Raw genomic sequence first — 12,726 nt, forward strand, 5'->3', positions numbered from 1 at the left:
GGTAGTGGTATTCGGCTGAACTCAGTAGTGAAGCGGCATTAGTTGCTAGACTCTGCCCTACCATGGTTACGGCATTCAAACAGGATGCTAGAAGGAGTGTGCAACAGCATGGGTGTCTCTGGTGGAGGGCTAATAGGCATTAAGCCCCGAATGTTTCCATCATCTTCTAACGAAGTCAAAAGAGCAAGTGCTTTATTATCAAGTTTATACTAAATATAAAAATACTTTTACATTTTAAGTAATATATATTTAAATTAATGATCATTTCACACTATCAATAATATTAAATACAGACTCAATTCCGTACCCACATGCTGTGTTATTGGGTGGCTGCTTTCCATCATTTATGTGTATGTGCATGCAAAAGTGTCAATAGTCTGTTTTGATGATATATGGTGATATTTGGTGATATATTACAAGTAGTTGTTTTTTTGTTTTTTTTTTGCAAATATTTTCAAGATTCTTTATTAAAGGAATGTAGCAGATTCAATACAAGTTAAGCTCAATTGACAGCATTTGTGGCATAATGTTGATTACCACAAATATTAATTTGGACTCTTCCCTCCTTGTCTTAAAGAAATGCAAAAATCTGGGTTTCAGTGAGGCACTTGCAATGGAGGTCAATGGAAGTGAATGGAGCCAATTTTTGGAGGGTGTAAACACAGAAATGTGAAGCTTATAATTTTATAAAAGCCCTTGAAATTATTCTTCTGATAAAACTTGTGTATTATTTGAGCTGTAAATTTGTTTAAAATTGCCATTTTTGCAGTCGTTTTAGGGTTTGTTGATATTACATAATTATAACATAATAATTCAGATAATTCAAGTCTTTACATTATCATGGCAGAGATTAGACAAAACAAAAAGAGACTTTAGAAGTCAATATATTGTTTGATTTATGTCCATATCATTGAACATAAGCCTATTACTGGCCTACAGTCCACAGCCATTTTTACAATTAAGTTCATCAATCAGTCTAATGTAGACAATTTTTTCACAAGACACATTTTTGTCTTCTATTATCACAAATGCATCATGCTGGTGCATTTCACTGTAGATGCGTCGTATTTCACCGCTTTTTAGCGTCTTTAGCCATAAACGTAGGATTTTTAGGATGCTGTGTCAAGTTAAAAAACGCATCTCGAGACCCCTTAGTAGTGTCTTTGATCAGTTTGTTGTCTGTACAGCTGGAGCAGTGCTTACTAATCCCTGCTGACTAAGACTCTGAAAAAAGTTCCTTATTAATATGGCATGATTAATTGTATACATTTTTTAGTGCATCATTTTTTTAATAATTAATCACACTGAATTAACGTATGTACTGTACAGCAAAGAGCAGTTTTGGAGTAAATGATGGCAAAAGTTTTATTTATAAGTGAACTATTCATTTAAGGTCCTATATCTGCTAATTAAAGTTTACTTTCAACCATCAATGCCTAAAAATAATTATTCACAGCACAAGGGATTCTTTGTCTGTGAATAGGGGTAATCATTTATTGGTGTTTTAGGGAAAAAGCCAGACCACATACCTTAGCATCCCCATAGGCAGGAACAGTAGACATTACCAAGTGAAGTTTGGTAGTGGTGCACTCATGGGATTTATAGTTCATAACAGTCACAAACAGGGAGCTGTTCATAATCCACGTGGAAAGGGATAAAATGATGAATACAATACCTGCAATAACATTTAGCAGCGCGCCATCGTCGTGAAGTGACGACGGGCTACTAATGCTCATGAAAGAGTATGTGCACACAGTTACATAGAAAAATAGCACTGTCAAATGTTTTTAAGCTCTTTAAGGTTTAAACCTTCATGTTTTTAAAACTTGCTTTAAGCTTCTTTTAAACAGTTCAAAGATAACAAAAAAAAACTACGTTTTTGACATGGCATCAAAAGTTGCACCAAGTCAAAGGTGGTAAAAGAAGTTCAGTCGAGAAAGGAACAGTCATTCAACTATTGTTTGTTTCAGGTTATATCAAATTCATCCACACAAGAACTAGATTACGGGCCCCCATTGCACCCGAGGCCTTGCACAGTCTTGGTGAATGGTGCCAACAGTGAATGGGCTCAAATGAGTAATTCAAGATGGTTTGCAGTTAAAAGGGAGGTAAGAGAGCCATACATTGCCTTAAAAAGTTGTTGCAAGAAAATGTTGAAAAAAAGCATGAGAATTATAATCATAATTACAATGACAATAATAATGCAAGCAATCATAATAATAGAGCAACAAGGTTATAAAGGAAAAGACATTTAATTCCTACACAAAAGGTAATAAAAGTCCAGCTGTTTTTTTTTTTCTTTCGTTTTTCTTCTTTTAACCAGAATATTCCTCCAAAAATAGCTGGTAGTGCACTATTCATTTCATTGTGAAATTCTCTGGAACTATACAGCCACTGTTAGTTGGCTCCAAAAATGTGGACAACAATCAACCAAAAAGCCACAATTTTTCTGATCAGCGTGGTGACGCCTGAGAAAACTGACCAATCAGGACTTTTTCTCAGAAATATACTACATTTATATATTCAAGTTATGCAAATTACATCTATAGTCACATATTCAAGCATATACTCATGTACACACATATATCTAGTGAGAGAATAGTTTAATATTTAATATAATATTGTACTGTATGGTACAGTAGTATTAGGGTGCATGTCTTTTTTGGGGATGTGGGGTTAATCTCGAGGAGATGTATAGATATACTTGTGTAGGTCTATATATATATTTATATATATACGATTCCTCATACAATGATCAATAATAAGAAACTCAAGAAAGAAGGTTTATAGGCAAACAGGATATAACTGCATTGGGTTATGTGCGTTTGGATTGTGAGACTGGGTGAGCACCATATAAAATGACACAATTGTTTTCCTGCATCAGAATAAACGCAAGTATGCGCCAGCATGCAACCCACTCGCTGCAGCCTTAACCTTGGTGAGAAATGCCATACCAACACCAATGCAGTTCACAACGTCAAAAGCTTGAGGAAGAGCGAAAGAGAGAGGTGTAGACACAGAAAAAGAATATTGCTGTCACTATTAACAGTTCATACTTGTTGAATTCTTCAATTTCTTGTTGAAGATTCTTCTGTGCAATTATGTGACTGGCCATGAAAACCCAGATCCAGTTTGCTTTAAAAACTGTGTTTGTGTGTGTGTATGAACATATTTGCTTGAACGTTAAAATATATACATTGAAAAATCATGTGCACATTTGAAAGAAACTGCCCATCCTTGGCTTTGTTCAGGTAGGCTGCAAAAAAACAAATTTTTTGGCATATCAAATGCATTTAGTTTATTTTACAAAAAGATTTTCAAAACCTGATCCAAACCCAGACTGACATCACTGTGAATTTGGTGGCATTAGGTCGAAAGTTCTTTAGATGAAATTGGTCTGTGCTTACAGAAATTCGAACCACTGCCCTAGTGGCCAAAGATGGAAGTGTTTTTGAACATATGGGCAAGTGTTAGCTCCAGTTTCTGGGTGAAATGTCCACAGCGTGGTGCCAAAAGCTACTTGTAAATGACAGCATGAATGCATATTTTATTAAGCATATACTGTAACCCAAACCCCAACATTAAACCTAACAGTCAGTAGAGTAAAAAGTAATCTTAGAGGATAAAGTTAACCTCCGAATCACGCTTATCATTGATTATGTGAACGCAATAACTTCCTGGTTCCTCAAGACAAAACCTGTGTCTCTGAGTCTGCTTGCGCAACTTGCAATCAGTAGTGCCACATGAATAGGTGATGGGAGTGCAGTATCTTGGCAGAATGGGGTCGATGTTAGGGTACTGAAACATTCAATAGCAACATTACAAGTTCCAGTGTGATAATGTTGCCATACCACATTCAAATGTGGTTAATCATGTTAAAAAATTGAATTTGATTTTTGGAAATGCATTTCAATCTGAAAACTCACATGTGGCATTCACTATGTTTTTGATATTTATGTTGATATTTATTGATGATGTGCATGATCACGAAGATGACGGAGATGTTATGTCTCTTGGTGTCGTGTTGACGCTTAGTCATTACTATGGCAACTGATGTACTGTAGTAGATATACTGGATATTGACTAAACTGTCTTAGCAAGCGGATGAGATTTCATCACTTGCAAAATGGCAAACAGTCCTGAAGACTGGATTTGAAAAACAAATCGGATGTATATGCAGTGTGAACAAAACCTTTCCAAAGAAAAGCTCTTTCGTGTTTTTCACGCTCTCTTTCTCTCTTCCCTGTCTCACCACAGGATAAAAAAAAAAACACACAATGAATTTTAAGAAAAGGAATCAAAGAGAAGATACCAAAAACAAGTGCTTGAACAAACCCAAGATTACAAATTTTAAACTATAGAGTTTTCATGTTTACGATTTCTTTTTTTGTCCCATTTTACCTCTCAGCTCTCCGTTCCTTTTCTTTACTCTTATAGACATTCGTCCCTTTTGGTCATGATGTTCCTGACCTGCCTAACTGCTCCTGATGTCAAAAATATATCATTAACAAACTTCTTCATAAAGCCCTCTTTTAGAACAGCTCCCCATAGCCCCTCCCACCCATATATAAAATATACAAAAAGATTATTTCCAAAATCTCATCATCTGCCTGCCTCTGCGAATATAAAAATATACAGTTTTCCTATGTCAAAATCTCATTACTCTCTCATTACTGTCCACATTTCCTCCTTTTCTTCTATTCAATGATAGCTGATCACAACAGTTAAAAAATATACAATGTTTTTGTCATAGAAAAAATTACATCTCTACCACCTTCTATATAATTCTCTCTCTGAGAAAATCATCCTATATAGGAAAAGGATGTTCACAAGGGCCACGTGCCATTATAAATCCTCTGCGTTTATGATCGGTGAGAATTTATGAGAGATTGCACATCCACAGTCAGGATTCGGGGTTATGAAATATGCTTGTGCTTACATGTAGACCTTGTGAACATCCATACACCATATGGCTTTTCAACTTTAACCCAGAATTTTTAAGTATTTGATTCAACCAAGCACACACCACCTAATTCAACCGATCCCTGCACTTACAAAGAAACATAAATTTGTGAATAGAGTATCCTAGTGCTTATTTGAAACAACCGCTAAAAGAAAATGCCATTCCTGATGAGCCGAACAATGTTATTTCAAAATCGTTTTTCTGTTCTCCTTCTATCCTTTTCATAAGTCTTCGTGGCGACTCTCATATTTGTTGATGATGTTGCGACAGCGGCCCAGTTCTTTTCGCATATCGGCAACTTCCTGTCGGAGGGCGGCATTCTCCCGTTCCAGGAAAGCAGCTCGGACAGAAATCTGGTTCTCTTTCAGCCGCCGGGCGTCGCGAGAACGCTTCGCTGCTTCGTTGTTCTTATAGCGCCGGCTCCAGTATTTATCGTCCTTTGGTGTGTTGGAGGAGGGGAATGGATTGGGGGGAAAAAGTAAAGGAACAGGAAAAAAAAGGATCAGGTCATTTTTGTTATAACATTAATTAAGAACAATAAAAGATCAATTATTTGTGGAGACAAGTAGGCAAAAAATAAGGCTTGGCGAATGCAGTTTTCTTTCTCAAGTTGATATTTCCCATTTAATTATTTTTAAGTTGGGAAAATTGAATATTGAAGAGCACATCTTTGTTTTTTACATAGCCAGTTTATATCACACAGAGTTCCCACGGTCATGGAAACCTGACATTATTAGGGCATTTTTATATAGTGATTTCCAGACCTGGAAAAGTTATGTACATAATAAAATCTTAAAAAGTAATGGAAAAGTCATTGAAATTTCTAAAGTTATGCTCAGCTTTAAAATATTTATCAAACAAAATACACATCGGCTAGAAAATACTCTTTGTAATTTTCCTAAAACAGAAAGACTGTAAATTTGAAATTAGTATATTTACAAAAAGTTTATTGTATTTTGTCAACTTACAGGAGTACACTAGACTAACCTAGATGACCTTGTAAGGTCTTTAAGATTTGTTGTCTGTGTATAAGATGGGCTCTAGAATTGGCTTCTGAGGTTTGAAATAAATTGCTAAGTAGTACCTTCTGTTCATTGGGCACCAGCATCTTGCGGGCCTTCTTGATCATGGGCTGAGGCTTCAGCTCCTCCTCTGAGAAGCGATGCCTGCGTGGGTCAAACGCCTCTTGACCTGGCACACTAGACAAGGCGAGGTCAGCTGGGTCAGGATCAAAGTTCACCATGACATCAGCAGCGTTGGTGGGCGGCACCACAGGCAGAGGTGGGCATGAGGGGCTTGGAGAAGGATCAGGTGGTACAGTTTGAGCTCCTGTTGAGAGAAGGGTAACGTGTCAAGAAAACATGTCGCAGGCCACATGTTACCAGACAGAATAAAACATCACGCATCAGGGTTTAGGGCTGAAGGGATTATGAACAATGATGTGTACTGTATGTTCCTTGACTGGTTGCAGTGGTTCCTTTTGGCCACCAGGGTGCAGCAAAAGCCAACATGGACATTTGCCCCATTAAATATCGCCTGTACATGCTGAAATAAAATAATTCTGTCTATTTCAACAACAGCACAATCTGCCTTCAGACATTAAACAGCTCTTAAAAGCCGAATTTTCACATGTAAACATAATCAAATTCTTTGTAATTTAATAATGAGTTCTAAGCCCAAACACTCAGGAGGCCTGCCAAAGATTTGTTTGTAATTCATTAAGAAAACACACAAAGAACACCACAAAGTGATATAGGAAGAATGTTATGTAAAACACTCTCCCCTCTCACCAAACCCCAACATATTGTCCACTTCCTATCCTAATCCTCGTCTATGAAAAACTTAAAAAATATATATATAACGTTTTTCTTCCCATGGCCATGCACAAGACCAGCTGTTTTTTGGGCCTCTTCCTATCTATGCGGGAGGAGACATAAACAAGAGACAGCTGTGTGCACAATTCTCATAGTACAAGCTATACAAACACACACACAATGACACACAATGTTTGTACAGCCATTCAAAGGTGAACTAAAAAAAATCTATCTATCTATCTATCCATCTGACATACATATGTCTTACATTACACATGTACATGCATTAGTTAATGTACTTTAAATGTACAATTATAAACATCTCTGCAGCCACACATACCCGTACACAACACAAACCCTTGATCTGTTTCAGATGTCCAATCACATCTTGTTTTGCCAAGTTATCATTATCAAAAGAAAGACAATTAGATATCTACGCTGCTTTAAAGCTTATAACTATCATTTTAGCTTTCTTTTTTAATTTCCCTCTCTCTTGCCTCTCTTTCTCCTCCCCTGTCTGTTCTTTCCCCTCAGTCTCTCTCTCCACTGCTCTCTGCATTAGCACGTGACAAGTCGACTGCACATGGCCCAAACGTGTGAGGAAGCGAGAGGGAGGGGGAGAGAGAGAGAGAGAGCGAATTCAAAACATGCAACAGAAATGCACCCACCATCTCCAGCATTCCACTCTCTGTGCAGCAATTTTAAAATCCAAGTGAATCTTTCAGTTAATATAGTGCAGAATCCTACATACTAGTCTAGAAAAATCCTAATTCAACACCATCCCCAATAAGTGGTGACATACTGGAAGTCTTGCAGACCACTTTATTACTAACAACATCATAAAAATAGTTAGGATTATGAATTTATTTTCTTTTCTTTTTTTTAGCAAATCTATACTTGGTATTTCCTCAAATGTTACATTATGTTATTATCTGCTCTGATGATTATGCTAAAGAGGCATTTCCACTAAACATACGCTATACACACATACAGCTGTACTCTCTTAAATCTTCAAAGCCTGCAGTGATGTGTTGCGCATCAGAGGCCAACAGTTTTAGACATCCCATCATGCATCAGTGAAGTCCACACGAGTCGCTGACACTATCCTGCTCATGTTCACACCGATGCACACACACACACACATGCATGCATTAAAGGGGCAGTTCACCCAAAAATGAATATTCTCTCATCATTCACTTTCACTTATTTTTTCCAAACCATATGACTTTCTTACCATGCTGACACTCCGGACCTCCCTGCAGTCCAGGGGCCTGTGGCACATCCAAACCCAGCAAAGAGGATGATGAAGATGAAGAGGAAAGGGAAGAGATGGAAGAGGCGGAGGAAGAGCATGGCGGAGAGGAAGATGGGGGGCACTGAGAGCTCTGGCTGGGAACGGCCGACTGCGTGCTCTGGGAAGGGACCTGAGCGGCAGTACTGCAAGTGTTTCCTGAAGGCATGCACCCCATTCCGTTTTCCGTCAAGAACTCCTCCAGGTCCATATACTGTAGCTGGAATAGGCCACCGTCGCACGGCAACGAGCGCTCCCATAGCAATGGTCCAAGTAATGCGGACTGGTTGGTGGAACGCATGGAGCCATTGCTGCCATTCGTGCCTCCTGCTCCACCCAACGAATCCTCATCAGAATCCAGAGGTTTGTCTTTATCTGAGAGTGGATAATAGAACAATCGTATGTCAATCATCTTTCTACAGTGTTCAGCACCACCAAATGGAATTGCAAAAATAATGACTAATAATGTTTTCAAACGAGTTTCCGAACAATCCCCCATCTTCCATTGGTCATACAAACAGAAAGTCCCACCCCAAACACTAATCAATGAGTGCATTTCAATACACACCAATATGCTGATAACTACCAAAAATAAGCTAATTCAAAAAATTTGAAAATGTAAGAAAAATGTTTACATGAGAATTATGAGGATTATTCTCTACTTTTGATGCCAAAACATGAACAGTCATGGCACATAACTTGTGCACAGTGGATAAGTCAGTAATAATGTCGTTAATGGTGTTTTACCATGCAAAGCATAATTGGAGTAATGGGCAAAAATCTATGTGTGCCGATCAGTTTATGCTTACACCTTTTGTGACCTTTCCCTGATAAAGCCGTTTACATTCATTTACACTTTGCCAGATTATGAAGCATAATAAGTAGGTACACATGCATGTAAACGTGCTCATTTGTTGAGCTAATATTGCTATGTTGGACTAGTCGGTATACTCAAACAAACAGAGCAATGTTTTGAAAGTGCCACAGAGCCACATTGTTTAAACTTTTCTGGGGAATCCACCTACGAATGGCTATAAGTTGCCTCTGAATGTTAAGCTAGAATAGATGAAAGTATTTTAGCAGAAAATAATTACACAATAAGATATATAAAAGAAAGATTTATATACACATTTTTTGAATGCATTGCGAAAGTCTATGCTCTGTAATTCACAAAATTCTGACCCTAAACCACAACCAAAAAGCAGCCCTACTATAAAAATGTTTTTTGTTTGTTTCATTTAGAAAGCTCATATTTTGCCCAAATGAATTCAAATTTACATATTACGCATAAACATGCCGTCCATGCATTAGAGTGTTCGGTGTGTGTGTATTAAATAAACAAAGCTCATGTGAGAAAATGAACCTTGAACTGTCACTCGGCACATGTAGCCTGCGCCATCACAGCTGCTGTAGGCTTGGGAAACACACAATGCCATGCACTGGACTAGAATACCAGGGGCCAAGATGGCAGTCTCTCAGATGGAGAGAAGAGAGATGGAGGGAGGGGGAGACTAGCTGGCAAATGAAAGGGCTGCATAAGTGCTACTGAGAGAAGAGCTCAAGGCAGGCAGCTGAGCTGTCATCTTCAGCACAGGGGCTTTTGAAGATGGAGCTAGGGAATCTGCACTGCATAGCTGGGAACAGCCATGTTTTACCCACCAACGGCAGTATACTGACATGTAAATTTATACATTTAGCGATTTACGGTGCATTCATGGTATACATTTTATCAGTTTGTTCCCTGGGAGAAAAAAAATCCCTTGAAAAAAAGGGAAGTGGAATATATATATATATATACACACATATATATATAGATAGATATATATGGTGCGACAGATAGACTGAGAGTGTGATAGAAAAGAAGCAAAAAGGATATCATACCGAAAGAAGAATATACAAAAATGAAACACAGAGGTTTATATTAGAATGAGAGTTTTTAACATTTCCAAACAAAATAAGACACTACAAGATGGAGCACAGGCCATAATCATACAAGATAATTTACATATAAACTATACAAAAAGCTATCTGGGAAACGAACAGATAATTTTTTTTATCTAGTAAAAGCTTTGCCACATAATCCATCCACTTCTTGATGTCTTGATTTACAAGAGGAACATCCAGATCTGTAGTGACACAGATCTTCCACACGATGTCGCAATTGAGCGAATATTTAGTGTGAATCCGAACTGAACACACAAAACCTCTGTGCATTTTAGGATGGCATCCCTTTAAAGGCAGCCATAGCTTTAGAAATCCCTTTAAGATAGGGGAGAGGCTTTAATTACTTTAATTTGTTATGGCTCTTTAACATCAGATTATTTGTCAACAATGTATCCATCAAATTGAAGAAACAGACTGAAAGAGTGAGAAAACAGATCTGGTCTGATGCAGTTCAGTCCAAAGAAGTGATGCAGAACTCCTAGTCAACTAAACTTATCTTGGTGCTGCCTATTTGTCATTTGACTAGACTTTGTAAAAGCATACCAGCAGAATTATTTCTGAGCAAAAACAAAACATTGTAGGTAACCATGGGAGCTGAGCTAAACAGACATACTATTTAAGAGGAAGGGAAGGACTGTAGCAGCAATAACAATGGTGGATTAGTGGAGGAGAGAGAGAGAGAGAGAGAGAGAGAGAGAGAGAGAGAGAGAGAGAGAGAGAGAGAGAGAGAGAGAGAGAGTCACCTTTCATCTCACAGCAGTCTTTTCCTCTCTGGTCCGCTTTAATGGGCAGCTGAAGAAGGGATTTTAGACTGGCCATGGAATTATTCAGGTGGCCATTGGTTGTGGTACCTGCAGGGTTTGCAGGTCCGAGTTGGGGGCTGGTCCCTGCTGGAAGTTCAGGTGGCAATAGCTGAGAAATTGGCCTGGACATTCCTTGGTGTAACACCTAACCCAGGTTCGACCAGTTAATAAGTTTTGATACCAGTAGACAGTTCAGCTGCTTGCTTGACTGTCAAAATGTTCCAATCAGAGGCAGAAATGCACTAAAAACTGAGTTTGGCAATTGACTAAATGCCTCGCACCGTGAATAAGGATGTATATCGAAGTTTATAAGCATTTAAAATTCGTCTGAAAGGCGCCACTCCTAATCCGTTCCCATTAGTGAAGTGAATTGACGTCCTGTATGGTCCACTGACGGAAGTGAGAAGCTGCTGGGAGTTTTACTTCATCCTCTTGATAGAATTATTGCTATAATTGTTTCGCGTTCTGTAAAAAAGCCGCGCCTCTGATCTCCCGTGTAATCACCGCTTATTTATTGACGTATGCTATTGCGCTTATCTGGTGCTCCTCACGGCCAGGACAGAAATATTCCCCGAAAAAGCGAATGAGCTGATTAAGACGGGCGTCCATGGAGGCAGAAATAAAATTCAGTCCTTCACAGCCTGCAGGAAACTGTGATTGAAGTATAAAATCCAACTAAATCGAATCGACAGACCTCAAAAATGACTCCGTATCAAACACCGACGACTTAAAAAAAAAAAATGTAAATAATAATAATAATTAAAAAAAAAAAAAATTTAAAAAAGTTCCTCCTTCAAAATATTATAAATAAATGTGAGCTATCGCGGTTAAGACTGATGGCTGTTACCCTATTATTCCGCTGCCTTCTTTGTTGCTCTCTCTTTCTCGTTATTTTGGTAGCTAACCTCCACAACCTCTCTCTCTCTTTCTTTCTTTCTCCGGGTACACTCGGTAAAGCGAGCGCTCGGTATCGTAGCAAGAGTCAGCTGTAACGTACACGGGCAGCGCTCGTGACGTCACCACACTTTCACGGACCTAAGGGGCGGGGATATTCATTATTCATGATACACACCTCCTCGGTTACCGCCCACAATAGGATAAACACGCCAATTATCTGCTTCCTATTGTGCATATCAATGTTGGACAACCCCTGTTTTTCTGTAACCTCTTCATTGCTGTTGCAACTCGAATGTAGGGACAGAAAGGTACACACATCCTAGGCAAAAAGACTCAAGTTAATACAATGTTGTTTAAGGAAGATGTCTAGTGTACATTATCAACCAACAGAATCGGCTGAAATGTAAACATGACAAATATCAAAGAATGCATAGCATTTAATTATTAGATTTGTCTATTCTAACCCAAACTGTGACTCCTGGTACGACTCTATTCCAGACAAAAACAGTAATCATCACATTTATTAATTCCCCCAACTGTCGCGAGCCATCACTGGCCAGAATAAGCCGAAAACGTGAGTATTTCGGTTTGGCCGACACAAAAGCATTTCCATAGTACCTTAAGGCCAGCACCAGACCTCGTAGCGTGCACATGGCTCAGGCACGCGCGCTCGTTGTCTACCGGCAGCCTCTCCTTCACGCGATTGGACAAAAGTAGGTCAGTCTCTGCCATTCGCGCGCTCCCATTGGACAAAACTAGGTCAGTCGCTCCTCCCAGAGTTCTCCCCATGCTAGTGCCGCGTGAGACGGGAGTAAAACAACATGCAAAGGCGGCTCGATGAGATCTTTGTGGATTAGTGCCGGCAACTCTTGTCAGATGCAGAGAGCAAATGGAATCTGCCTTAGCTTGTTTCAAAATGAAAACAAATAAGAAGGCGCCATCCACGCGGGTTGTCATCTATATTGATATAGGCCTAAGCACCGTGCATGACCTTTTAAAGTTTATGAAATTATA

At 38.8% G+C, this 12,726-nt stretch overlaps 1 protein-coding gene across 1 annotated transcript; it reads right to left on the bottom strand.

Annotated features, from left to right (window-relative positions):
• Window positions 1-1,472: 1,472 nt before the first annotated feature.
• On the bottom strand, window positions 1,473-11,812 carry LOC127619997 (thyrotroph embryonic factor-like). The gene is made up of 4 exons (XM_052093045.1): window positions 10,756-11,812; window positions 8,012-8,443; window positions 6,048-6,292; window positions 1,473-5,400 (listed from the first exon to the last, which is right to left on the bottom strand). Exons 1-4 carry the CDS (start codon window positions 10,943-10,945, stop codon window positions 5,185-5,187), a joined length of 1,083 nt encoding a protein of 360 aa, XP_051949005.1. The 5' UTR covers window positions 10,946-11,812; the 3' UTR covers window positions 1,473-5,184.
• Window positions 11,813-12,726: the final 914 nt, after the last annotated feature.

Source organism: Xyrauchen texanus, chromosome 26 (genome assembly GCF_025860055.1).
Source record: "Xyrauchen texanus isolate HMW12.3.18 chromosome 26, RBS_HiC_50CHRs, whole genome shotgun sequence".
Lineage (NCBI taxonomy): Eukaryota > Metazoa > Chordata > Actinopteri > Cypriniformes > Catostomidae > Xyrauchen > Xyrauchen texanus.